This window comes from Triturus cristatus, chromosome 4_1 (genome assembly GCF_964204655.1).
Source record: "Triturus cristatus chromosome 4_1, aTriCri1.1, whole genome shotgun sequence".
Classification (NCBI taxonomy): domain Eukaryota; kingdom Metazoa; phylum Chordata; class Amphibia; order Caudata; family Salamandridae; genus Triturus; species Triturus cristatus.
Window position 1 is genome coordinate 1,016,416,320 of NC_140585.1, and position 26,942 is coordinate 1,016,443,261.

A 26,942-nucleotide genomic window follows, 5' to 3' on the forward strand; every position below is an offset into this window, starting at 1 on the left:
TACTATATATACCAAGACCTACAAGTCACAGCCTCGCGGTCCCAAACGGACCCAGGACTTCCTGCCCAGACGGCAGCCACAGACTTCCTGCCCAGACGGCAGTCACAGCCTCGCGGTCCCAAACGGACCCAGGACTTCCTGCCCAGACGGCAGCCACAGACTTCCTGCCCAGACGGCAGTCACAGCCTCGGGGTCCCAAACGGACCCAGGACTTCCTGCCCAGACGGCAGCCACAGCCTCGCGGTCCCAAACGGACCCAGGACTTCCTGCCCAGACGGCAGCCACAGCCTCGCGGTCCCAAACGGACCCAGGACTTCCTGCCCAGACGGCAGCCACAGCCTCGCGGTCCCAAACGGACCCAGGACTTCCTGCCCAGACGGCAGCCACAGCCTCGCGGTCCCAAACGGACCCAGGACTTCCTGCCCAGACGGCAGCCACAGCCTCGCGGTCCCAAACGGACCCAGGACTTCCTGCCCAGACGGCAGCCTTAGCACGAGTTCATCCTATAATTACCACGACACGAATCAGTGTTACTATATATCAGATCACACAAAGACAGCTAGTTGAGCACAACTTGTTCCCCAGTTCGAAGGGCTCCTTTCTCCCTTATTCAGTTACCACCTACCTGATCAGGATTAACATCTGTTCATGTCAAGTCACAGCTGACTAGAAGAATAGGTTACCCTCTTACACAAGAACACGTAGCACATATTGCTTTACTACAAACTGAATACTTTATTTAGTTATTACATGCACACTCACGGAACATAATACATATCACATAACCTGCAAAGAAAAGTGAAAGATTAAGTTGTACACTCTAATAGTAAGGGGTTGACATCACCTTGGTCGTATGTAGCCTGCACTCAATGGTCATCTAGGTTCCCTTCTCGTCTGCGCCTCGGCTTCGCCTGGAAGTCACACCTCCGCAATCACGGGTTTACTCCCGTCTCCCTCTCCGAGTCACTGGGACCTCTTCCTCATCGGCTACTCTCTTCTCTTTGGAATATCTATTTCTCGGTTTTTCTCCACCTCCAAGTTTGTCATCTGTCTTCCCTGGAATAAGTAGCAGCTTTACTACTAACGGCCAGGTGCCGCCTATGGACTAGAAGCAAGTGCCAGTATCTGCCTCAAACTTTCACTAATATAGACGTGTATTTCCTCATGGAAAATTCCAGCCCGTAACCTGCCGCCCACCAAATTCTTGTACCTCCCCGTGCCAAGGACACGTTCCCAGCCGGCCGGCCTGATGTAGTGTCTTCGGCATGAAGAAAAATACAATCCTTCGATAAGGGCCGGCCTGAACCGGTTCTCTCCAAGCGAATAACACCTCCTAACTAAAACACTGCCTATGACCTAGAAACATTCCAAGCTGCCAGAGCAGGAGGAAAGATGGAGTCTCTCCCGTTTAAGGCCTACCAGGCCTGAATTCAGCACGGCTCCATGAAATACCCTCACTACAGAACAGATTACCCCTAATGCTAACGAATCTATCCCCTAGGATATGTATGCAAACCCTGATCTATGGGGAAGAACACAGGATCATGTCGAAGTGCCTAATAGATAGGCTCTATACACTCTATCCCTTAGACTTTGAATGGAAAGAGACTGAAGTCACCTAAATCACCCTTCAACACAATAAGACCGAAAAAAATCGAGCAGTACAATGGGTTACTCCGTCACAAACTTGAAGGGCATCCTGCTTGCTCCACTATTACAAGCCCATTATATTCCATGTCGCTTGAAATTTAAGTGGACAGGATAGCCATCACAGCTGTGATGGAGTAACCCGTCTGCCAAACTCAAAACCAAGACCTTAGTTGGCAAAACTCTAGAAGCAAACAGGTAAAATTACGATAAACCTAATATTATCATGTGGAAAACATCCACTGTAAAACCCTGACACAGTTGCAACGCCCACATACAAAACAACACACTAAAGCTGAGCAATAACCAATTAACACCTGATTGAGAGAACAAATTAAGTCCTTCAATACACCCACTTATCCACATAAAACACAACAAAAGAACTTTTAAGATCAGAACAACTTCACTGTCACACTAATCCCCCACAAAGAATTTACTGAGATCAGATAAAATGCAAAACAAACAAAATGTGCAAACAAAACATGCAAAATATACAACCAAAACAAAAGTTCCATAGCATCCTTAGCATTACACAGCACATACGTAACACATTTAAAACAAACAAAGCATACAATTATAATAAAAAGTTACCTATAAATATATTGCCATTTTTATAGATTCACAAGCTTGAATCATTCTCATCGTCGTGCTGAAAGTCGCATAGTAACCTTTAAACAGCAGTTTAATGCTAATGCAATGCTACAGCTAAAATAGATACTGTTCATTAACCTAGTCACATCACTTAAAACAAAGCACATTTTAACCAATAAGAGAGAATCAGCCTGAATACCACACCCTGCAGGGCCTCAATCCTTCAGATTCTGTTTACCCCTGGTGTGATCTGAGATAGGTGAGCCTCTGAAGGGGAGGCGGGTGGATCCCATGTGAAAGATACCAATCCTGGAGAACTACATTTACATGCAAGTAACTTGTTTCGTCTCCAGATTCAGATTCAGATCTTTCATAGATTTACTTGCTAGTATAAGAGTAGAAAGAAGTATTTTATCATATTTATGTTCATTGGTGGCGGGTATAAATTAAAAGATGGATCACCTTATTGAAAACACTGTTGCAGAACCGCCTGCCTAACCCCAGCATCACTTTGCTTTCTAGACTCAAGTTGATAATGCATAGTTAATGTATACATGTTCTTCCATGTTGCTGCAAGGCAAATGTCCCCTAACAATGCTCAAACAAACAAAGCTGTTGAAACTGGCACACTTCTGGTTGAGTGCGCTGAGATCCTGGTTCATAAAGGGTGACCTGCTTAACTGTGACAACAAGCAATGGCAGTAGACACCCAACTAGCAGAAGTTTCTTTTGTTATCAAGTGGCCTTACAAGGGCTACAAGTAGAAGGTCAGACTTCCTGAACTTGCTTGTTCTACTCATATGGAATTTCAAACATCACTTAACATCAAGGGAATGCAGAGCCATGTTCCCCTGCCATGTTGGGATTTAAAAAAAATGTTTGAGGACTTATAGATTTATTTTAATGAAAATCTGATGGCAATTTAGGGATAAAGCATGGATTTGTACTCAGAGTGACTCAACAATCTTGGAATTGCAGATAAGGCTCTCTTATCTTAAAAGATTGAATCTCACTTATCTTCTCGCAGAGGTTAAAGCTAGCAGGTGTGCAATCCAGGATAGAATCTTAAAGTCTGCTCTATGTAATGATTCGAACTGGCTTTTCATAAGCTGAGAAAGTTCTGTATTAAGTAGTTATGGAAACAGTGGTTGCTTGACCGGTGGAAACCTCTAAAGAGTCCTTTAATTAATTACTTTATCATTCTGATGGATAATAGGGAGGGCTAATCTTGTGCCCATTTACATTGTGCAAAGCATCTAAATGCATTTTCATTGATTAGTGTGCAAGACCTGAACGTGACAAATGTAAAAGTTACACATGGATCTGGTATGGCTCCAAGGAAATTGGGTGTACTTTTGTCTGGGTGCAGAAATATTTTAATTTAGCCCTTTATGATTTATTGGTGGAAACAGCTCTTGCTCTGGCTACAATTTCTCTGAAACCCTCCAGGATTGTTAAGCAATTGAATTCATTGTATTCAGTAGCCATGGTGAGATGCTTGGTTTGGGTGAAGTAGTTGGCTTTAGTTTGGGAAAGAGGATTTGGGATTGACGGTAATGGCACGCATGCCTGTTTTGATAGAAGAAGCTCTGTGAACCAATACTACCCTGATTGCCACAGGACTAACAGCGCCACCCAGCATGGTTCTTTACTCATCTTGCGTAGAACTATTACAATGAACGGAAACAAGGGAAAAGCATAGAAAGAGGTGCCTAGCCAGGCGAAATGGTCGTTAACAGCGGAAACGCACATGAGGAAAAACAGACGAGACAACAAGGTGGCGGAGGACCTGGAGGGAAAGCCCAAGTAGTTAAACATTTTGTTCCGTTGGGTTTGATATAGCTCTTATTTGTGACATTCTTTGTACATTCTGCTTAATGTGCCTGCCCATGAGTTGTCTAGCACAGGAACATGTTGTGCTGTATTTTAAATATTGTTCTTTATGACTCAATTTCATATTCATTGGGTTTCTTGTGATAAGGAAAGAGATCAAGTTCCTCCTGGTTTGAGGAGGTAATTGACGTAAGTACTATTGTCCGTGCAGATCAATCTTGTTGAGAAAAGATTGTACCCCCAGTGCAAATGCACTTAGCACCAGAACAAGGATTCGGAGATGGGTTTTGTTTGGTGACCACAAACTGCTCACTGCTAAACCTTGAAAATGTGCTTCCCAGCCGACTAGGGACGCATCTGTTCTCCTGACGAAGTTGGAACGCTCTTGAGGGAAAGTTAGCCTTACTGAGATGCTCTTGTGTTGACACCACCATGGTAGTGCTTGTTTTATTGTTAGGGTCAATTTGATAACGTCTTCGAATGAATTCTGTGCCTACAGCTATTGCTTGTTTAAATCTTCCTGGAGTGGGCACATGTACAGGCCGTAGTTTAGGATTACATGAATGCAGGGCAACATCATTATTTGAACACACTTGTATTTTCAGACAGTGATTTTGTCTGCCTTTAAAAAATAGCTGCAGGAGTTCGGCTATCAGAATTATTCTCTCTTTCAATGGAAAGGCTTTGCAGACCTCTGTATCCAAAATAGCTCCTAAAAAATTAATCTTTCTGCAGAACATCAATATAGACTTGTTCTTGTTCGATGTTAGATGTAATTCTTTGAAAAGTTATAGAGTAGATTTTACAGATTTCCTTGTTGCTTTTCGAGATCCTCCCTTGACTAACCAGTTATCAAGGTACAGAAATACCAGACAATCCTGCTTCCGCGGGTGCACTTTGGGAGAATTCTTGGTGCTGGTTTGAGACCGAACAGGAGCACCTGAAACTAATATCGGCGGCCTAACACTTCGAATCAGAGTTATTTTCTGGGTTAGGAATGGATGGGGATATGGTAGTATGTATCTTGTATGTCCAAGTTGGATAGTCATACTTTTGTATAACCTGGAGGACTTTTTGTTGTGTAATCATTCACTTTTGTTTCTGTCTTTTTTTTTTTTAGAAGTTAGTTCAATTGGCAGAGGTCCAATATTAGTCTCCAGACTCCTGCTGTTCTCTTCATTAGAAAGAAATGAAAAAAGAAGCCCATATTTTGCTGTGATTCAGAGACTGGTTTTCTATGGCTCCTTTCTTTATCACTATAGCTATCTTTGCTTGCAATACTCCCAGATGTTGCTAACAAGGTGAAGGTTGTATGAATATCAAAGTGTGCCCCAAATTTAGGAGGTCTTAGACCCCCATCAGTCCATTGTTATCGCTGTCCAGCGGTTTATATAAAAGGAAGCCTTTACCCCTACAGGAAGTACCAAAGAGTCCAGTGGTGGTCATCAGGTACTGGTCATTGATGTAATAATAGTTCTTGGGTTTCACCCTGTTGCCCTCGTCTGATGAAGTTGGTGCAGTCTCGCATTCGACCAAAGTGATATTATTGTCCAATTCTGGGATTGTGGTTAAAGGGAAAATGAGCAGGTGCACCCCTTCTTTTTGTGCATCCTCTATATATCCATCGTCAGGCTGGTTTGGTTGGGTTACTTGAGACAATTGCAGTGAATGCAAAGATATGGTTAACCTGAGTGGCAGTCCCAAAGGTGTTCATGGAATAGTGTGCTGATCCAAGGTAAAGCTGCTAGGGAAGAGATGGTGCAGGCACTTGCTTTCCTTGATGTAGTAATGCTGGATCAGGTAATCAAGAATATTAATCAGTCATCGCTAAGCGTAAAACCTTTACAAGGTTTACTGGAATCTGCATCGTGGGTTGATCTGAGACCTGTAGCCTACAGTTAAGTGGTTCTGCCTATGACAGTCTTGCTCTTCATGCTTTTGGAAAGTTTGGTAAGGACTTTGGGTGTGGGAGTTTCTCTTTCATAAAGATATTAAGAATGAGTATACCTGTAACCGTCATCCTCCGGGTCTTGATACTTTACTTTAAGTTTTGTACATCTACCAACGGAGCCAAACATACCCTCCTCATATGATTCTTCTGATTCGATAAGATGACTTGGAGGGCTTGGTGACACCTTCCTGGGAGATGCATGTTCTGAAATTATATCAGAGGAATGTTCTGAAAGTAAAGTGGATGCTGTGTCCTATTCTGAAGTATGTGACATTTGTGCTTTCTTTTTGCTTTTTAGGGAATGATTTGTTGTCGGTTGTGTCAATGAGTGATACAAATCTGATGAGGTCATCAACGGTGAAGCCACAAAGTCTGAAGAGACCTTTATTTATTTATTTTTTATTTATGTGTCAAACATTATCTGTAGTAAAATGGCAATACCAGAGATAAATGAAAAGACCTTCGCTGAATAAGTCTGAATGTGGTCTTCAGGCAGGGGCCAGTACTAGTTGAAGTGGGTGGAGTCCCTTCACCCACCTCTTTGTCGGCCTCAGAGGCACTGGAGTCACGGAGTAGGTGAGGTGGGACATCTGAAGACTTGATGTCTTCTTCCTCAACAGCACCAAGGGAGATCTGCTTCCCAAACATATCTGGGCCTTCTTCGATAAGCTGTCTCTGCATCCTGATGTGGACCCGTGCCCATACCCCTGATAACAAAGGATCTTTTTAAACCAGATGGCAAAACCGAAGGAGCACTTGGTGTTGTTATGGTATGGAAATAGACAAAGATTGCAGATGCTTTGGTGGTCAGCACACGGATACTTAGCATGGAACAGAGGGCATTTCTCGAAGGGTGTCCGTTCTACTACCCTCCATCCATCATCATTCTCCAATGTTTAAAGACTGAAGACCGAAAGCTTGAGGTCCTATAAGAGTGTGGGCGCCCGAGGATCAGGGATCCAGTGTTACTCAACAGTCTCCCAAGATTGTCTGCAAGGATGGAAAGTAGTAGAAAGCGACAGCTCATATCCAAGAGTCTTTCTTGAAGGCGGGAGTGGCGGGTTGAATTGTGATGGTCTGAAACCGAACGTGGAACATGTGGAGTGTGGGTGACCCGTCCGTAAAAGTCCGAACCAGATGGTGGCGAAAAACAATCTAACAATGGATTTTGTACCCTGCATCATTGCCTATTAAGGGAGTCACTTGACATCCTTTAAGCACAACACTAGATGGCAGGATTATGCAGAGCATGCGTATATACAGCCGCACATGCTAAAGGTAAGTAACTTATTCGTCTGATGGATACTTTGGACTGCACATTTTCACCTTTGAATAGATACCAAAAGCAGTAAACTTTCCCAATGTAGAGGATTTTTGGAGAGGGCTCAGACCTGAATGTCTTACAGAACCAAGTAGACAAAGTGTCCTTCCCTCTAACCATGGCAGCCATGGCAGCAGTGCTTCTTGAATGTCGGAGCTGGCAGATGCCAAGGACAGACACTACTTGCACCAGTAGAGTTGCAGTGGCGCTGGTGCTAGTGGAAAGGGCTGCTTCTTGGTGTTCCTCTTCTGCACTCCAGAGAATCCAACAAAACATTAACGTCCACACGAAGATATTTGGTATGATCTATAAAAAAGCTTAAAGCCCTTTTGGGATACAACCAATGGAGCCTCGCCTTCTCTTTTGAGGGATGAAAGGGAGCAAAGAAAGCTGGCAGAGAAAAGGATTGCCAAATGTTAAAAGGAGTTACAACTTTTGATAGAAAGGCTGTCCAAGACCTTATAACCAATTTGTTAGGAAAAAAACATGTTATAGGGTAGCTGCACCAATAGTGCCTACAATTACCTCACATGATGAGCTGATGTGATCACAATGAGGAAGATAGTCTTCAAGACTCTGAGACGCAGGTAGCAGCTGTGCATAGACTCTAAGGGCATTCACATTAGGAAACTCAAGACCTAGTTAAGGTCCTACTGTGGCATCTCAACTGGCCTAGGAGAAAAGTGTATTTAATAAATCTCACCTCAACAGGTGATTTGAACAAGGATGGTTGGTCCAGAAAACGTAGAAAGGGTGAAAGGGCTGACAAATACCCCTTCACGGTACCAACCGCAAGGCCTTGCTGGGCTATAGACAACACAACAAAATAATGTCTGACAGCAGTGTCTGCAAGGAGTCAGTGTCCTAGCACCACATCAGGACCAGGTTACAAATTTGTTCCAATACCTCTCAAAAATAGATTTTGTGGAGGTGCATCCTCAATTAGGATAACATCCGCATATTGAGAGAGATATCTGAACGTAGTCAATTGTTGCCACTCAATGTTCATGGATGGAGGTGTAAATTGTATACATTTGGTTGGAGGGCCTTGCCCTGTTGCCAAGAGGGTCTCGTAAAGTGGCAGACTGTTTGGAGGACTGATGCAAATATTTCCAAGTACCACACCATCGTGGACCAATCTAGGCCACTAGTATGACAAGGGCCACATCGATCCTGATCTTCAGAAGTTGGGGCAGAAGAGGTAGTGGTGGGCAGGTGAACAGAAGTTCCCTGCTCCATTCCAGCTAGAATTAATCTCCAAGTGAGTGTTCTTGTGGCAACTCCAGTGCGCAATATTGTTGACCTAGACGGAGTTCCTCCCCACTGGAGGAAGACACCCTGTGCCACTTCGGCAAACAGATGGCACGCACCAATTGCTGGATGACGTCTGCACACTTTGACAACCCATGTAAAAGGTTCTGCTGTTGTGAAGAGGTGGTTGACACCTAACTGCGGCGAGTCTGACTTCAGCAGCCAGTAATCGCAACCACAAACGGATTGGGCTGTCCGATGCAGCACTGGTTGAGAAGGATGTCTCTGCCTATGCGCTAGCCCTCTGGAATAGCCTCTGGATTTACAGACGTGACAGGTGTCAACATCCCTAAGGAACACACTGTAGCTCTGTCTTTACAGCATTCCAAAAAGGAGTCTACTTTCTCTCCGAAGAGGGAAAACCCATCAAAAGGCATGTCCATTCGCAAAACCAGTACATTGCCAGAGAATCCCGCAACCCTCATGCAGGCATGTTTACAAGGAACAAGACTGGTACCTACTGCCATGAAAAGGAAATCTTTAGTATCCAGTCCTTGTAGTTAAAAACCTTTGCTGCAACCTGCCGATCATGTATTTTCTGGGCCAAGGAATCTACAAAATCCTCCAGAATGCCGGCAAGATCTTGTGGGCCATGTCCCAAAGGGCATGCATGTGCCAGCCCGATAGACAGACTAAATTTACAGACTGTAGAGCCAGTTTAGCAGAAGAATACATGATTTTGCCAAAGGCATTTATCCATTTGGATCCTCTATCCAGAGGAGTTGTTGGAAAGGAGTTTGGATTCACCTCCCAGATCTAGGCTTGTATAATAAAGTTCTATGGAGTAGGGTGCTTGGTGAGAAAATCCTGGTTACCAGACACCAGCCAGGACATCAGGACAACTGCCTGTTCACAGACGAGCAAAATGAAAATGTTACTTACCCAGTAGGTATCTGTTCTTGGCATGTAGAGCTGTAGAGTCACATGCTTTGCATACTCCTGCCATCTAGTGTTGGGTCCGGATGTTTGCAAGTTGTTTTTCTGCGAAGAAGTCTTTCAGTCACAAGGTAAGGTGACTCCTCCTTTCGGTGATAGTGCGCATGGGCATCGACCCCATTGTTAGATTGTTTTCCCACAGAGGGTGGGAATGGAGTTAGTGAGTGTAAAATAGAGATGTCCATGTGTATGAATGTAAAGTGAGAACTACAACCATTACAAGAGACCAGGAAGGCGGGTGGGCATATGTGAATCTACAGCTCTACATACCAAGAACAGATGCTTACTAGGTAAGTAACATTTACAGTTCGAGGCATGTGAGGTGTAGATCACATGTTTTGCATAGACTATATAGCAGTATACTCCCAAAGCGATGGCTAACCTGTAGTGGTTGTAGTTGTTTAAAACAGCGTTTTAAGTACTGCTTGGCCTACATTAGCTTGTTGTCTCGCAAACACATCTACACAATAGTGTTTGGTAAATGTGTGCGGTGTAGACCATGTTGCGGCCTTACAGATGTCGGCTAGGGGAATATTCCCTAAGAAGGCCATAGTAGCCCCTATTTTGCGAGTGGAATGTGCTCTAGGGGGTATCTTCAAAGTTCTTTTTGCTTTGGCATAACATGTTTGGATACATTTTACAATCCATCTTGCAATACCTAACTTAGACATGGGATTGCCTTTGTGTGGTGGAAAAAAAGCAACAAATAATTGTTTTGTTTTTCAAAATTCTTTGGTTCTTTCTAAATAATATAGTATAGCTCATCTACCATCAAGTGTGTGTAGAGCTCACTCGGCTACATAACCATGTTGAGGAAAGAACACAGGTAACTCAACAGGTTCATTTATATGAAATGTAGAAACTAATTTAGGGAGAAATGTTGGACTGGTTTGAAGAACCACCCTATCTTTGTGAAGTTGAAAGAAAGGCTCTTGTATAGTTAATACCTGAAGTTGACCAACTTTCCTTAGTGAGGTTATTGCTATGAGGAAAGCAGCCGTCCATGAGAGGAATTGTAACTGACATTTGTGTATTGGTATTGGTTCAAAAGGTGGACTCATTACACTTGTAAGGACTATGTTTAAGTTTCACTCTGGTGCAGGGGGAACTCTTGGTGGTATCACCCTTTTTAATCCTTCCATGAAGGCTTTGATCACTGGTACTCTGAACAGAGATATGTTTTGTCTATTTTGCAAGTATGCAGCCACTGCTGCTAGGTGTAAACAAATGGATGTGTAAGCCAATCCAGATTGCTGTAAATGCAACAGATAACAAATTATGTTTTGTACAGAAGTATTAAGTGGATTGATGTTGTTGTTACAATAGATAACAAACTGTTTCCATTTTGCTGCATAACATGCTCTAGTAGTAGGCTTTCTAGCCTATGAGAATATTTATACAGTCTGGTGGTAGTTGTAGACAACCAAACTCTGTGACTTCAGGAGCCAAATCGCTTGGTTGGGTTCTTTGGGATTTGGATGTCTGATTTCTCCATGGCTCTGAGTGAGGAGACTGGGTGTGAGATGTAGCTTTTTATGTGGCACTACTGACAGTTCTAACAGGGTGGTGTACCAAGGTTGACGAGCCCATGTACGGGCTACTAAGATCAATGTGAGGGATGTTTGCTTGAGCATTTGAACCAGTAATGGAATTAGTGGGAGAGGTGGAAAAGGGTAGGCAAATATCCCTGACCAATTCATCTATAGGGAATTGCCTTTGGATAGATGGTATGGGAACCTGAAGTTACTTACCTTCAGTAAAGATATATCTGGTAGAGACACAGTCTAGCTGCAGATTCCTTAACTTAGAATATCCCCAGGCGTCAGACTGGATCTGGAAAATCTTTTTCCCCAGCAATACCTCTGCACGCCGGGTGGTGGCGCCGCTCGGCTCCGTCCTGACGTCGTCCACGGAAGTGACATCAATGGAGCCACATAAGCCCCTCCCGGCGTGCTGACGTCAGTTTTCTACAGGAAACTTTGCTGCGCCACAATGCGGAGCCATGACAAAAACTGCAATAGCAGAGGAACAGTGTATGGTAAAAAAGAGAGCAAATCATTTATAATGTGAGTCGGAGGAGGAGCTAGCGGAGTGCGGTCCATTGCGGTCGTTTATAAAAATGGTTCCCTCGAGCTTTGAGCTGACGAGCTCCTGGACGACGCACCTGTGTGCCTGTGCGGGCACTGAGGCCCTTGACGGTTGCTTGGAGGCCCTCTCTTCCCCCCCTAACTATTTTCTCTACTGAGGAGGGAAGTTATCCCGAAACCCGAGCCATGTCTCGGGCGATATTTTAAAACCCGGGACATGTATCGGGTCTAGAGATCATCAGTTCAACAAGTACTTACTTGCACCCACTGGGGTGAACCACTCAAGAACTCCATCAGAGATCATCAGTTCAACAAGTACTTACTTGCACCCACTGGGGTGAACCACTCAAGAACTTCATGTACCAGCTTCCCTTGGGGCGACCCGTAGGAGGAGCTAGCGGAGTGCGGTCCAATGTGGTTGTTTATAAAAATGGCTCCCTCGAGCTTTGAGCTGACGAGCTCCTGGACGACGCACCTGCGTGCCTGTGCGGGCACTGAGGCCCTTGACGGTTGCTTGGAGGGAACTCACAGAGCTCGTACTGCAAGCAAGGGCCTAACAAAGCGTCAAGCTGCTCCTCATGTCGTGGGGCTAACAGCTGCGGCACAAAGGATACAGCAAGGCCGACACAGATTATCACTACAGGAGGAAAAGGTAAAAGAACTATAATATTAAAGGAACATGATGCCAGACAAGTGATGAGAAGTGTACGACCACCAGAAGTACACTGCTCACACCCTCCGGTGATGGAGGGACAGCAGTACCAAAGAGATCCCAACCCAACCGACTGCCATAGAAAGAAGGAGGCTCAGGCGGGGGCGGTGGGATGGAAGTAAAAACAAAATAACTCCACGTGTGAAGAACACAGGTGGATCAACATGAGAAGGCAGTGAAAAGTATAGACCTAAGCCACCTAAAAAACGTGGACGGAGTGGAGAGCCAAATAGCTCGAAAGCCGAGGAACATCCCCTGCACCAACGGAAGGTGCAAGAACGTGCCACCAACCATCACTAGGATAGAGAAGAGGCCGAAAGCCCCAGCGCAAAACAACACACCCTACCCCAGAGTGAGGTGCGTGAGCACACCTCCGGAAGATCAAGGCCACCGGTAAGAGGAAGGCTGGGTAAAATGACATCATATGAAAAGGGCTTCGCAGAGTGGGGAGGATGGGAGGGCGTTAAGGAGTCTACAGCTAGACTGTGTCTCTACCAGATATATCGTTACCAAAGGGAAGTAACTCTTCCATCTGATAGAGACATCTACCCGCAGATTCCTTAACTTAGAATGGATACCAAAGCCATACCCCATAGGAGGAGCGTCTGCAAAACAACCACCTAGTTCCAGGAGAACATATTCGTCAACTGCTGACGAAAAACGGTGAAAACCGCAATGCCAGGACAACGGGCATCAGACCCATGACCCACCTTAAGGAGTATGAACAAGGGATGGTAAAGACACCAAATCCGACGAGGGGCGGTGTGAGACCTCTCTCGCCCAGACACTGACAAAAGGAAAACAGAACTAGAAAGTTCAGTGCCAACGTAAGAAACAATGCAGCGAGACCTTCAAGAATGATCCAAGCATCGGTCCCTATAATCCAAGAGGAACGAAGTTCCAAGGGTCAAAATAACATGACAACGGTAGAGCATACCGCCTGAACCTACACCACAGTGGAAGCTACAAGAAACAGGGGACAGCTGGAAGACTGTCCACCCCAGAACAGGAGCCGCAGCATGAGGCCCGTGGGTGAAAGAAAACACGCATTAATGTGTACTGCCTAGGACATGTGACAACAGTGGCAGGGCCGAGCCCAGAGCCTAGTGCCAACAGAGACAGAAGAGCCACCATTGAGCAAAGCTCAGGAGGTAGGCATGCAGCCAAATGAATTAAAAGGCACCACTGTGAGTGGATAACCTGCAAGGCTATGAACACATAGAGGACACTATCCCGAAGGAAAGAGTAAGCAAGAATGTCTGACACTAAGGCAAAAAGACTTAGCATGCGAGCAGCCCAGTGGCGTGTAGAATCCACGATATAGCCACAAAGAGACAGGAATGTCCACACACGTACGTGGAGTGACTAATCCTAAATAGGGGAGTCATGCAAGCGGTACCACGGCACCGGTGTGCTGCATAACAGTTAAGAATGCAGAAAAAATAACAGGTCCCCGAGGGGGAAGAATCCTGGTCTCCCATGAGGCAGCGGAAATATAGACCATAAGACTGCCCATAAAGGATAGAAAGAAGGCACAGACAGAAGCCTGGCACCAAAAGCCTACACCACCAAAGACCGACACCGTCTACCAAAATGGAGAACGTTGAGAAGAATACACACACAGCAATGCTACCTAAAGAAGCACCTCTGCCAGAATGCGAGTAAGAACTCACACCCAGAAAAACATCAGGGGTGGAGCACAGATTCAGTGGATGAAAGGCATAGACCAGAGCCACTCCTTGAGAACTAGGAATATGCACAGAACAGGAAGGGACAAACAGGACCCCATGTCCCGCAAGAAGCGAGGTTGTAGGAACACGCTAGGGAGACAAAACTCCCTACGGAGGCGGGGATGTATTACGGACCAACCGTAGACAACCAATGGTAACCCTTGGAGAGAAACCAATCCTATGGATCTCACCAGAGGAGACATCCTACAACAGTAGGATGAGTCGGCTTGCGTCAAACGTTCCTGGGCAAGGAAGAGTAGCAATATGATTGCCAACAAATACCCCACATAGGGTAAGGCACAACCCTACAAAAGAAGGGTCCCTCTTGAGACAAGCTCGTAGGCAGAGGCTCAACAAAAAAGTGAAACACAGCTCAACCAGCTGTACCAGAATAAGTAAACAACACGGCTGAGCAGCCACACAACCCAGAACATCTGCAGCCCACAACGGGTAACAGAAACAAAGGGACGTCACTGTCACGAAACCAAAAATCCTCCACGAAGATTAAAACCGAGGCAGATGCACATACAGGAGGCACCTGACCGCCAAATCAGCATGGGTGTCAAAAAGAGTGACCCCATCAAATGGTATATCTCTAAGCCGCTCCTGAACATGCTCTGGGAAAACGCTAGCACACAACCACGCGTGGCGGCGTATGGCAACCGACCTGGCCATAGTACGACCCACAGAGTCCAGGATGTTCATGACAGACCGAATTGAAAAGTGCGCCATATGATAGCCATCATGGATTAGGCGGGCCACATCGGCACAAGAGTTCTCCAGCAAGGAGGGGAGGAGCCGCTCAACAGCGTCCCAAAGGGCAAATCGAGCCCGAGCAAATACACACAACGTGTTGAGGGACCGGAGTCCCGAGCTGGTGGATGCAAACACATCGCGGCCATATGACTCCAACCACCGACACTGCCGAGTGGGAGGATGCAACGGAACAGGAGTCACAGAGAGAGCTGCCTGAAGCACAAGTCCTCCAGCTCCAGGATGGAGGGTCAAACAGGTGGGAGCCGGCCGATGGCGATGTGCCACAGCACGATCCACGGGGTCCCCCGAGGAGGGCCGTGCCCACGTCCCGAGAAGGATGTCAAACAATGACTCCACAATAGGTAACAGTGGTTCCATGTTTCCCGCGCCCTGGTGGAGAATATCCAGCAAAGGCTCCGAAGGACTAGAGACTAAGGGCGGCTCCATCCTTAAAATGTCTGAAGCGCTGCAACCAGCCCTGACGAATGTCCCACTAGCCCCCGCGCGGCGGTGAGAGCAAGTCATCAGTAGGTGATGGACGCAAGCTAAACCGGCCACTTAGTAGAGGCTCAGCAGCAGGATGAGTAGGCCAATGCTCCACTGGTGCCTGCGCTGGAGAGCAGTGAAGGGGCTCAGGGGGGGGTGAACCCACCAGGACCTCCTTTTGATAAGTTTTGAGGGTTCCACCACTGCAGAGAGCGATGGGTGTGGCGGTCTACCAACACTAGATCGGTTAATTGATCTTGTGACTGATTCCACTGACGTGCTAGACATTCTTGCAGAGGACGCATGTGGAGCCTTGCGTAAGATACGATTACAATGCAGGATGCCATCATTCCCAGCAGTTGCATAAAGGCTCTGGCTGGTAATATATGACTGGGTTTGACTGTAGTATTGTGGACTGAATATTGTGAATCCTGGCTACATTGGGAGAGGCTAGAGCTTTGAGAGTGTTGAGGGAAGGTCCTAGGTAAGACTGCACTTGTGCAGGGCACAGATGAGATTTTTGTGCGTTGATTGTGAATCCTAACTGATGAAGTAGGTGTACTGTTGTCTGAGTGTGTATTATACAGTTTTGGTTAAGTACCCACTTTGATAAGCCAGTCGTCTAGATAAGGCAAGACATGGATACACTCTTCTGAAATGAGCAGCTACTACTGCGAGACATTTGGCGAACACTCTGGGGGCTGTGGTGACACCAAATCGAAGTACCTTGACCTGGCAATGTTTGCCTACTATCACAAATCTGAGGTATTGGCGATGGGCTGGATGAATTGGAATGTGAAAGTAGGCGTCTTTTAGATCTAGAGTAGACAAAGTCACCTTGCTGTGAAAGAGGAAGTACCTGCTGAAGAGTCACCATGTGAAAGTGCTCTGACAGTATGTATTTGTTTAACTCTCTGAGATCTAAATAGGTCTTAATGAGCCGTCCTTTTTAGGAATTAGAAAGTGAAGGGAATAAACCCGACCCTTGGTACTGAAGTGGGACTGGTTCTATGGCCCCTTTGAGTAATAAAGATTGCACTTCTTGTTGATGCAAGTGTTGGCGGTCTGATGACAATTTGTGATATCGAGGTGGAATGTTTGGAGGGTTGTTGGTAAGCTCCAGGCAATAACCATGTTGGATAATTCCAATCACCCATTTGTCGGATGTTATTGATTTCCAAATGGGGAGAAAATCTTGAAGTCTTCTTCCGACAGGTGTGGAATAGTCGAAGGGAAGTCACTGTTTATTTGGGGAGCGGGAATTGTTAGGTGTGGTATTTTTACCTCTAGTCCTAGAACTATTTCCTCTGTAGCCTCCTCTGAAAAACCCTCTTGTAAAAGATGATTGGGAATTATTTTTGTAAGTGGAAGTATTTTGGTCTGTCCCTGTGTATTTGGACCCTCCCCTGTAAAAGGAGCACCAAAAGGAACCCCTGTTAGAGGGAGATTGAAGCACTCCCATAGATTTGGCTACATTTTTTTTTTCCTTTTTTCGAGCGCTTTATCAACTTCAGGGCCAAAAAGTTGTTTCCTGTCAAAGGGTACATTGAGAATGGATTGCTGGACTTCAGGTTTAAATCCTGAAATACGTAACCAGGCATGTCTACGAAGTAGGATGCTAGTATTTACCCCACTAGCTGCAGTATCGACTGCATTTAATGCGCATCTAATGGAAGTGTTGGAAATTAATTTACCTTCTTGAACTAAATCCTGTGCTTTGGCCTTTTGCTCATCTGGGAGAAACTGTAGTAATTGCTCTATTTCGTCCTAGTGGGTCCTATCATAGCTTTATAGGAGACCTTGAGTGTTAGCAATACACCAGTGATTAGCTGCTTGCGCAGCTACACGCTTGCCAGAAGCATCAAGCATCAATCAGTTTTGACTCTTTATCTGGAGGAGGAGCATCTCCAGATACTTGAGAATTAGCTCGCTTTCGAGCATTGGATACTACTACAGAGTCACAAGGTAACTGAACCTTAATAAAAATAGGGTCTCTTGGGGCAGGTTTGCATTTCTTCTCTACTCTAGGAGTGAGGATCCTAGCACGTACAGGATCTTTAAAGATGTCGGTGTGTCTTAACATACCCTTAAAGCATAGGCAGTGACTGACTGGACTTATGTGTTCCTAGAGTTTCAAAAAGAAAATCCTCTTCTAAGGACTCTTTATGTAGCTCTTGATACGACAGATTGTCATCAGGTGGAGATGGTCTGGCAGGGTAAATATCTGGGTCTGTATCGTGTGGAGGATCAATGGTATAATCCATCCAAGGACCTATTGGTAACTGTATGTCATCATCATCAGTATCATTTATATCATGGTGAGATAGATGAGACTGACAATGTGTAATGTGTAAAGGATCAAGTTGTGGTGGAGATGAAGGAGGAAGAGATGGAAGTGTGTAAAAAGGACTAGTGCCCACATCCTTCTTCTTCAATGGAATTTTATAAGAGCGGTCGTCATCCGGAAGCTTGTGTTTGGATGGCAGTTTAGCGTGAATATGCCCAGTATCAGAATGACTATAGAGTTTTTCTGTTTCGGATCCGATTTAGGTGGTACAACGTCCCTGTTTGGATCCGGTTATGGTACAGGCAGTTCTTTAGTTTTCGGCACAACTGGAATGTCCTTTCAGCGTTGAAGATTTCGGCTCCGAGGAATGTTTTTTAGGTTTCGGTGTCGAAGGTTTTGGCTCCGAGCCCATTTTGTGCTTCAAGCCCGAAGGTTTCGGCTCGGATGTGGATTTTGGCCGACTCGGTCCTGAGCCAGAAGACTTGTCAGAGTGTTTCGGTGCCGAGCGTTGAAAACCTCTTCTCGGTGCCGACCTTGGCCTGAAGGCCAATGGATTCAAGCTAGCCTGGCTGAAGAGGGTTGTTACCCCAAAACCGGTCCCAGAATGCTTGCTTCCGGTCCAGGGAAGACATGGCTTGGCAGTTTGGGCTGAACTGTTCCCATGAGGCAGAGGGCCAAGGCTGATTTGCATATAGCTGTGTCTGAACTGGGGTGAAGTGAGCTAAAGAATGATGATGGATTCAACCCAGATCTGTGACTGGGTGTGAGTGTCTGAAAAGTTTCAGCGCTCCGTCCATCATCTCCTTGTGCTTGCTATATTCGCCCTCAGTAAGCAGGGTATGTATGACATGGGTCCCTTGCTCACTTTGCCACTGGGTTCAAGATAGCCTGGCTGAAGAGGAGTGTTACCCCGAAACCGCCCGAGGATGCTTGTTTCCGGTCCAGGAAGGACATAACTCTACAGTTCGGGCTGGACTGTTCTCATGGGGCACAGGGCCAAGACTGATTTGCATATAGCTCTGTCTAAACTGGGGTGAAGTGAGCTAAAGAATGATGATGGATTCAACCCATATCTGTCACCGGGGGTGCGTGTCTGAAAAGTTTCAGCGCTCCGTTCATCATCTCCTTGTGTTTGCTTTGATCGCCCTCAGTTGGCAGGGTATGTATGACATGGGTCCCTTGCTCACTTTGCCACTGGATTCAAGCTAGCCAGGCTGAAGAGGGGAATTACCCCGAAACGTGTCCCAGGATGCTTGATTCCGGTCCAGGGAAGACATGGCCTGGCAGTTCGGGCTGGACTGTTCCCATGAGGCACAGGGCCAAGACTGAATTGCATATAGCTGTGTCTGAACTGGGGTGGCGAAGTGAGCTAAAGAATGATGATGGATTCAACCCAGATCTGTGACTGGGGGTGAGTGTCTGAAAAGTTTCAGCGCGCTGTCCATCTCCTTGTGTTTGCTTTGTTTGCCCTCAGTTGGCTGGGTATGCCCAGACGCGGGTCCCTTGCTCACTTTGCCACTGAATTCAAGCCAGCCTGGCTGAAGAGGGGTGTTACCCTGAAACCGATCCCAGGATGCTTGTTTCCGGTCCAGAGAAGACATGGCCTAGTAGTTAGGGCTGGACTGTTCCCATGAGGCACAGGGCCAAGACTGATTTGCATACAGCTGTGTCTTAACTGGGGTGGCGAAGGGAGCTAAAGAATGATGATGGATTCAACCCAGATCTGTGACTGGGGGTGAGTGTCTGAAAAGTTTCAGCGCGCTGTCCATCTCCTTGTGTTTGCTTTGTTCGCCCTCAGTTGGCAGGGTATGCCCAGACGCGGGTCCCTTGCTCACTTTGCCACTGAATTCAAGCCAGCCTGGCTGAAGAGGGGTGTTACCCTGAAACCGATCCCAGGATGCTTGTTTCCGGTCCAGAGAAGACATGGCCTAGTAGTTAGGGCTGGACTGTTCCCATGAGGCACAGGGCCAAGACTGATTTGCATACAGCTGTGTCTGAACTGGGGTGGCGAAGGGAGCTAAAGAATGATGATGGATTCAACCCAGATCTGTGACTGGGGGTGAGTGTCTGAAACATTTCAGCGCTCTATCCATCATCTCCTTGCGTTTGCCTTTGCCTGAAGCCTTAGATTTTCCAGGGCCGGGAAGGGGGCAAAAAGGTCATCTGTACTCCCGTCCCCTTGTCCCTGCGGCACATCGTCTTTCTCAAGGACAATCTGTAACTCTGTTTCGGAGTTCAACGCCACTGAAGCCTATTCTTCTTCGGCCGCTGAGACCTCCGCTTGTTCGGAGTCTTCACCGAAGAGATCCGGTGTGCCGTCTATCTGCTGCTGCTGCATCTCTCGACGTCAAGCTCGACGATCACAGACAGTTTTCTTCGAATTTAAGGATCTGCATGCGTCACAGTCCTGTTCTTTGTGGTCTGAGGACAAGCACAAGTTACACACTTGATGCAAAGTCTGTATGCGGATACTTCACGTGGCACAGGGGGCAGCATTTAAATGGAGTCCGTTTCAACAACAAGGAGTGGGACCGACGTGGAGAGGCCGGAAGGCCGCCCACGAAATTCCAGTCGAAATGGAGATTTCTTGGGGGTTGAGTCGAACTGCAGAGAAAGGGAAACGTGTTCAAAAACAATACTGTCGAGGGTAGAGTAGATTGCGCACCGAGGGGAACCCGAGGACCGATTCCGAGACAGAGCGCAGCAATACAAGTCGGAACCCGATGGCAGAAACAATAAATCTAACAATGGAGTCGATGCCCACGCGCACTATCACCGAAAGGAGAAGTCACCTTACCTCGTGACGGGAAAAACTTCTTCGAAGAAAAACTACTTGCAAACATCCGGACCCAACACTAGATGGCAGGAGTATGCAAAGCATGTGATCTACAGCTCACATGCCTCGAACACGCGGTTTCGACTAGACAATGTGGGCATCAATAAATGGAGGCAAGGGCTCGGATTTTGCTCGCCCGCTATAGAATTTCTGGCAAAACATTGGCTTTAGTCTGAATGGATGGCTGCTATAATTCTAGCTCTCCGGTTGCGCTCCGAGCCACCACTGCAAATGACACACTTTCTTCTATGGGTGGCCCATGTAACGGCTCATACTCAATTGCAGGCAAAGTATCAAGTATACTGGAGTTCTGTAAGTCAATGTATAAGTTATCATCAGTGTAATGAGGGGGCAACAAGCCTTCTTCCACACCATCATCATCAATATCCTGGGGAGCACCCCGTTCTGGCACACAATTAGATAATGGAGTCTTTGATCTGATGATAGTTGTCACATGGTAGAGGCACAGGTTTGAGTCAGGGTGCATGACAACTTTCACCTTTGTAATCTCATAGTGTGACATTTGTTGAGTCTGGGCCAATGCTGGTTCAGAATCCGGGATGGATGTCGGCACTCGATCCTCCTCCGGCTGTGTCGGCACTGGCATATAGGGTGAAGGGAACTTGTGTGGATCATGAAACTAGAGTAGAAGTCTAAATCTGAATCATTACTGGCATGTAACAGGTTCCAATGGGACATATGGCATCGGGAAGGGACCCTCTTGGAGTCCCATTTCCATGGGGCCCACAGGTGTGCCAAAAGGAAGCGCACTTAAATTTGCAGCATGGCCTCTTTGAAGGCCTCAAACTGCTGCGGCGTTGACAAGGAAACGTGGCCGTGAACTGGGGGTTCAGCTCCATGGCAGGTGACCTCGATTGAGAGCAACTCACCTTTCAACACACTTGTATCTTCTCTTTGGGTAAGAATCGCAGGATGGGTTGATCCCGCTTTGCTTTTTTAGATTTGAATTTAGATTTCAACTTACTTTAGGATTTCGAGCGGGGAGTGGAATGGTCACAGGAACCTCATCACAGTCGTCCCTTAACACGCTCCCCCACCCCAAAACTTGGTGCAGGATCCACATCACGGCACGAGGGTGCGACTTCTTGTGTTCAACAACATACACTTTTTTCCTCCCGGTCTCTGATCACATTTGGGTGCATTAGAGCACACTTGCTATATAAATTCCAGGCGTGGGTTGAGCCCAGCTTCCAAAGGCACACCTCATTCAGATCCCTTACAGACAACTGCTTTGTGCAGTCACTGCAGATCTGCTTCTTTTGTGGGAACATAATTTCCTAGAAAACCAAAAAAGATTGGAGTTTTAGTTTGAACCCATGTACGGAGGCGCGGAAAGAAAAGAACGGATGCCAGTGCACACTGTAGGGCTTATATGCAGCTCCACTCTGTTACATCCGTGGCAGTGTGGAGCTAAAAATGAGCTGCATGGTGCCACCAGGTGGTGTGCAGGAGCACTGTCAGGAAAAAGTTTTGAAACCAGTCTGATGTGAAGAGGTTATTCTAAAGTGAGGAATTTGCACTTAGAAGTATCCATCACAAGGTGTTGCACCAAATTAAACTGAATTAGGTTCAGACTAGGTCGGCTCTGTCATAATCAGTAACACTTTGTGTACCAAATTTGTTGATCTTTGCTTATGTCTTTTTGTATGCATCAGAGCTCCAAGTGAATGGCTTGAACATGTTCACAGAATACTACGTGCATCTTCATTTGGGTCTCATTCCAGAAAAGAGCCTGACGGGGGCAAAGTGGGTGGGAGGGTTTTTCAACAGTTTCCAATGGAAATTATATAAGAAATGTTTTAGAACTGTAAAAGCAAGCAGAGGTGATACTTGCATCAATGTTAAACAGACCCATGTAAAATAGTTTTTATGAAAATCAAAAGGTGTCCAGCAGGTGCAATTATGTCACATGAAAAGATAGGAGGATAACTGCTAGCATCGGCTTCTGTGAGGATAACTGATGGGAGAAGGACTGAATTCCTTAAGCGTGTTGACCCCTGCTCTCTTGAAAGTGCCTCATGCTCTCCACTGAAGTTGAAGATAAGCCCCAGAAACTAGAAGGACCCAGAAACCTGAATGGTAGAACCCGGGGGAGCATGACATGTGGTGGCCGTCTGGGACACAAATATCAAAATTGCTCAGGAACAATGAAGATGAAGAAATTAAGAAGAAGGCTCCTTCACACCTGTGTCCTCTTTCTGTTCCTCAATTGAGAGTGCTATGGGACTGACCAAGGGCCCTCTATGGACCCGAGCGCTTTGTTGTAAAATGACTATAAACCGCTCCCATAAACAAAAGCTCAGCTTAGAGCCTAGAAACCTAAAATGATCTCATTAAGGTTAGGGCAAGAAACAATGTGTCTGCATAGGGGTCTATGGCCATGAGATCCAGGATAAATAGCAGGCTGCTGTGTTTGCATAGTTTTTTCTCGCTGAGCACTTAGGGTCAGATATACGACGATTGCATTTTGCGACTTGCAAATTGTGTCGCTTTGCGATTCCCAATTTGCGAGTCGCAAAATGCGATGTACAACAGTGTCTCAGACACTTTGCGATTCCCAATGGGGTCGCAAATTGCATGTCTCATCAATTTTCACGAGGCAAGCGCAATTAGCGACCCCATTGGGAATGGCTAGTACTCCCGGGGATGGTGGACTGCTGGGATCAGGAGACCACCATGTCCGGGACTACTTTAGACATAAAGCAGGTTTTTTTTCCAAATACAGCCCGTTTTCCCTGGGACCACTGCCTGCTCTTAAAAATATTTACGCACACACTCACAAAGGGGAAGGGTTCACCTGGGGACCCCTTCCTGTTTGCGAGTGGTATACCACCTACTTAAAGTAGGTGGTAAACTGCGAGTGTTTTGCGACCGCAAATGCGGTCGCAAAACAACAATACATGACATAGTGACTCACTATTAGGAAGGGGCGCCCATTCCTAATAGCGAGAGTCGCAAATGCTATTTTGCGAGTTAGTGACTCGCAAAATAGCATTTGTACATGCCTGGAACCTTTTTTGCAGTCGCAAACGGGGCGATCTCCAGTTAGCCGCTGCAAAAAAGGGTTGTACACCTGGCCCTAAGTACTATTGTAGAGTGGACCTCTTTTTACTGCAGGAGAAGTGCTGTAAAGTTCATTTAGGTGTCTCTGGGCATCAGCAGAATTAGCTATGTAGCGATTTTAGGAAGAAGAGAGACTGGCAATTGTTTGATGTAAAGTCAAGAATAGGCAAAATGCTTCCAAATGCAAGATAGAGTTGTTATTTTCAAAGAGCAAAAAGGAGATTCAGAGTACAAAAACATATTTGGCTTCTGCAACAATGAGTGACATATATATTAGAGTTGTTCATTGACCTATGCTGTTGTACAAATTTACAAAGGAAGCATCAAACCAAAAATAGTATTTATCTTTTTACATCAATAATTTGTTGTAGCTCACAACCAGGCGTTATTTTCACACAAGATCTAGTTCAGGAGTGAATCTGAAGCTAACCAGATCTATTTTTGTTTTTCTGTTGGACCTTCAACATTGAAGAATTGATGGTCACTTCTGGCTGCAGCTCCTTCATGTGACAGGCAGGATGCGGACATTACTGAAAATGCTGGGGCCAAAGCTTCTTAACTCGTCAGACTATCACAGGTTTCCTAAGAGTGGATTCCTGTAACATTCCTGCTCTTCCATGCCATTACACAAGAGAGGTGGAACAAATATCTATTCATGGGTCGGAGAGAGTTTTTCTTACTAGAGCATCTGAATCTTAAGAAAGAGGAGGAAGTAGAACTTACAATGGGAGGTTGTTGTTTACAGAATAATATTTATATGCAGTTATCATTTGTCTGGCAGAACTGTTGAGAGTTTATTTGCAAATGGACAATACACCTCTGAAAACAAAATTAACTGTTTGTTTATTCAAACAAAGCATTGCCCATTAGATACTTCAGTCAAAACATGTTCACAATGTAAAAGCAAACCCTGAAAGTGAAAAATAATCAGAAAATGTTGGCGAAAACTAACCTGAGAATGCCCACTCGCCAAATGAGTGATTGGTAAGTCCATGCTCTCCTGAACTGTTGACTGTGAAACAATGTGTAACTCTTTGGTCAACTCCCCTCTGAAAAATTGTTCAAGCAGCTCCTAAATTTAACAGTGAGAAACATTGATAACCAAATTTGGACAGTAACAACAATATATGTCTGGTTTATTTTAGTATTCACATTAAAAGGCACCTGGGTTTGTCTTTCGTCTTCTGAAAGAAATTTCAGACGGGCTGTTTCCAGTTTGTGCCTCTGGATTTTCCACAAGGCCCTTCGCTCTTTACGTGCTGCTTCTTCTGATAATTTACTGTAATGATCAATCAATTCCTGCCTAAAAAGGAATCATATCACACAAGACTGCAGTCAAAATACATTTAAACACTAAGCTGTATAAAGGTTTTAAAACATTATGCAGCATTACAAAACCTGTTTTGATTTCCTGGAGAAAGATTGTAAAGATGGGTAAAGCGATGGATGGAGTTATCCTTTCTACTCCCTCCTTTGAAAGCATTCTAGAGTACTTTCTATAGTGTAGAAGAATTAAAATTATGATAGTTTGACAAGGACATGTTGTTTCTTGCCTCTACTACCTGATTTATATTGAAATGTATATATTGGCTCCTACATGGGCCTATGCCGAAAGGACAAACAGCAGCAGGCTTAATTTAGCATTTCTTTCAACAAGCACATCATTTTCATTAATTTCGTGTGAAAAAAACTTGGTAAAGGCACACACATTTAATTGCCTATAAATCACTTTTGATAAAAGAGAACCAATGGAGGACAGGGTGCATTCAATGGTGATTAGACGCCAACATAACAGAGATCCCATGGACTGGGTCCAATATGGCAAATATATTTTAAAATTACGTTTTCCAGGATCCCATATGTGGGCCGCATTGCACAGTGTGTGAAGGAATCCAGATTTAAGTTTGCTCATTCCAGAATCCATAATTAGTTATTTTAGAATGACAGTTCTTAAAAAAACTGAATGTTTAATGGATTCAGAAAACAAAGGTTGGTATAAGAGTTTGAAAACTCTAGTAAAAAGAGTTTAGAAGCCCCTAACAACTCCTTCTGCAGGCCGATTTAGGGCCAGATGTATGAAGCTATTTAGTGGTCTCAAAGCCGTTACCGAACCACAAAATAGGTTTGGAAATGCATTCCAGAGGGGTGTTTGTAAGGTGCACCTTTCAAACCGCTATTCACAAAGATGCTATGAATGTATCAGTGGTCTGTGCCCGTACTTTTTGTCACAAACCATTGATAGGCTACAGACCCCTCAAACCTATTCTAAATGGGACTCCTTCCCCTTAGTCAAAGTTAAAAAAAAAATGTTTGGGAGTGGGCAGAGCCACCTTAACTTAGAGAAAAAAAAAAGTATACGTATTTTTATACACATTTCCAGAAGCTCTACCTTACCGTAGCACAACTCTCCCCTTCCCCATTTCGTGCTCAGCTCTCTCTCCCATGTCCTCAACTATCAGCTCCTAGCGCCACACTAGCGTTAATCATGGCAGTTCACGGCTGCCGTGCTAAGATACGCAACAAAGGGCTCTCATCTTTTTAGTACCCAAAGAGCACCAACAAAGTTCAACAAGCATGCCAATTTAATGATCACAAATGAAAGGTGCACTGTCATCACAAGAAGCGCTGAATATTCTTGTCCTTCCTTATTCAAAAGTGTGTCCATTCGTGCCTTGGCACCGTCACACTACAAGAGCATTGCTGCCCACATTGTAGTAGAAATTAAGACCATCAAGTCGGATCACCATTCTGCAAGAATGGATACCAGCATGCTATGAACGCTGACAAAGTATTCTTAACTACCACCATGATTTAAGGGCCTTTAATTTAGAAGGTGTTAGTGGCATGGACATTGACGACTATAAAATGTGACGAATGTCCCCGGTTGTGAAATGGATGCCCACAATGTGGCAAATTGTCAACACTGTTCCAGGTAAAGCATTAAGCCAGGTTTGGGGACCATTGTGCAATGGATGATTGCAGTATGCCAGGAATTACCAGCATACTTCTAAGACTGTCATTATGCAATGGGTGTAAAGTGTCATGCCATGGATGTGCAGAATATGTCAAGAATGCCCACTATTCTGTCAGGACCTAGCATTATGCTAGGAATATTCAATAGCATATTAAGGATGACCACAACATACCAGCAGGAAAATATTACTTTCTTGTAGACATAGTTCTGCATTGTAGGAACACAGAACACTTGGACATATTCAGAAAGTCAATCTGTAGTTGGGGGTACACATCTCAAAGTTCAGTGTGTTGATACCTTCACGAATAGCACGAAAGGCCAGTTTTTACTGCATTTTTCATGTTTAAGAACTTCCTCTTATAAAGCAGAAACATCACATTGCAGCAAATAGCTGAAAGAA

The 26,942-nt window shown here is 45.3% G+C and overlaps 1 protein-coding gene across 1 annotated transcript in view; it reads right to left on the reverse strand.

Annotated features, from left to right (window-relative positions):
• The window catches only part of TUBGCP6 (tubulin gamma complex component 6), a 492,321-nt gene that overhangs the window by 217,912 nt on the left and 247,467 nt on the right, over nucleotides 1–26,942 (reverse strand). The window contains exons 15-16 of the mRNA XM_085653952.1: nucleotides 24,733–24,871; nucleotides 24,521–24,640 (exon numbers count right to left, since the gene is read on the reverse strand). Of these exons, the coding sequence (XP_085510078.1) occupies nucleotides 24,521–24,640; nucleotides 24,733–24,871 (259 nt within the window). The remainder of the gene's footprint in view (nucleotides 1–24,520; nucleotides 24,641–24,732; nucleotides 24,872–26,942) is intronic.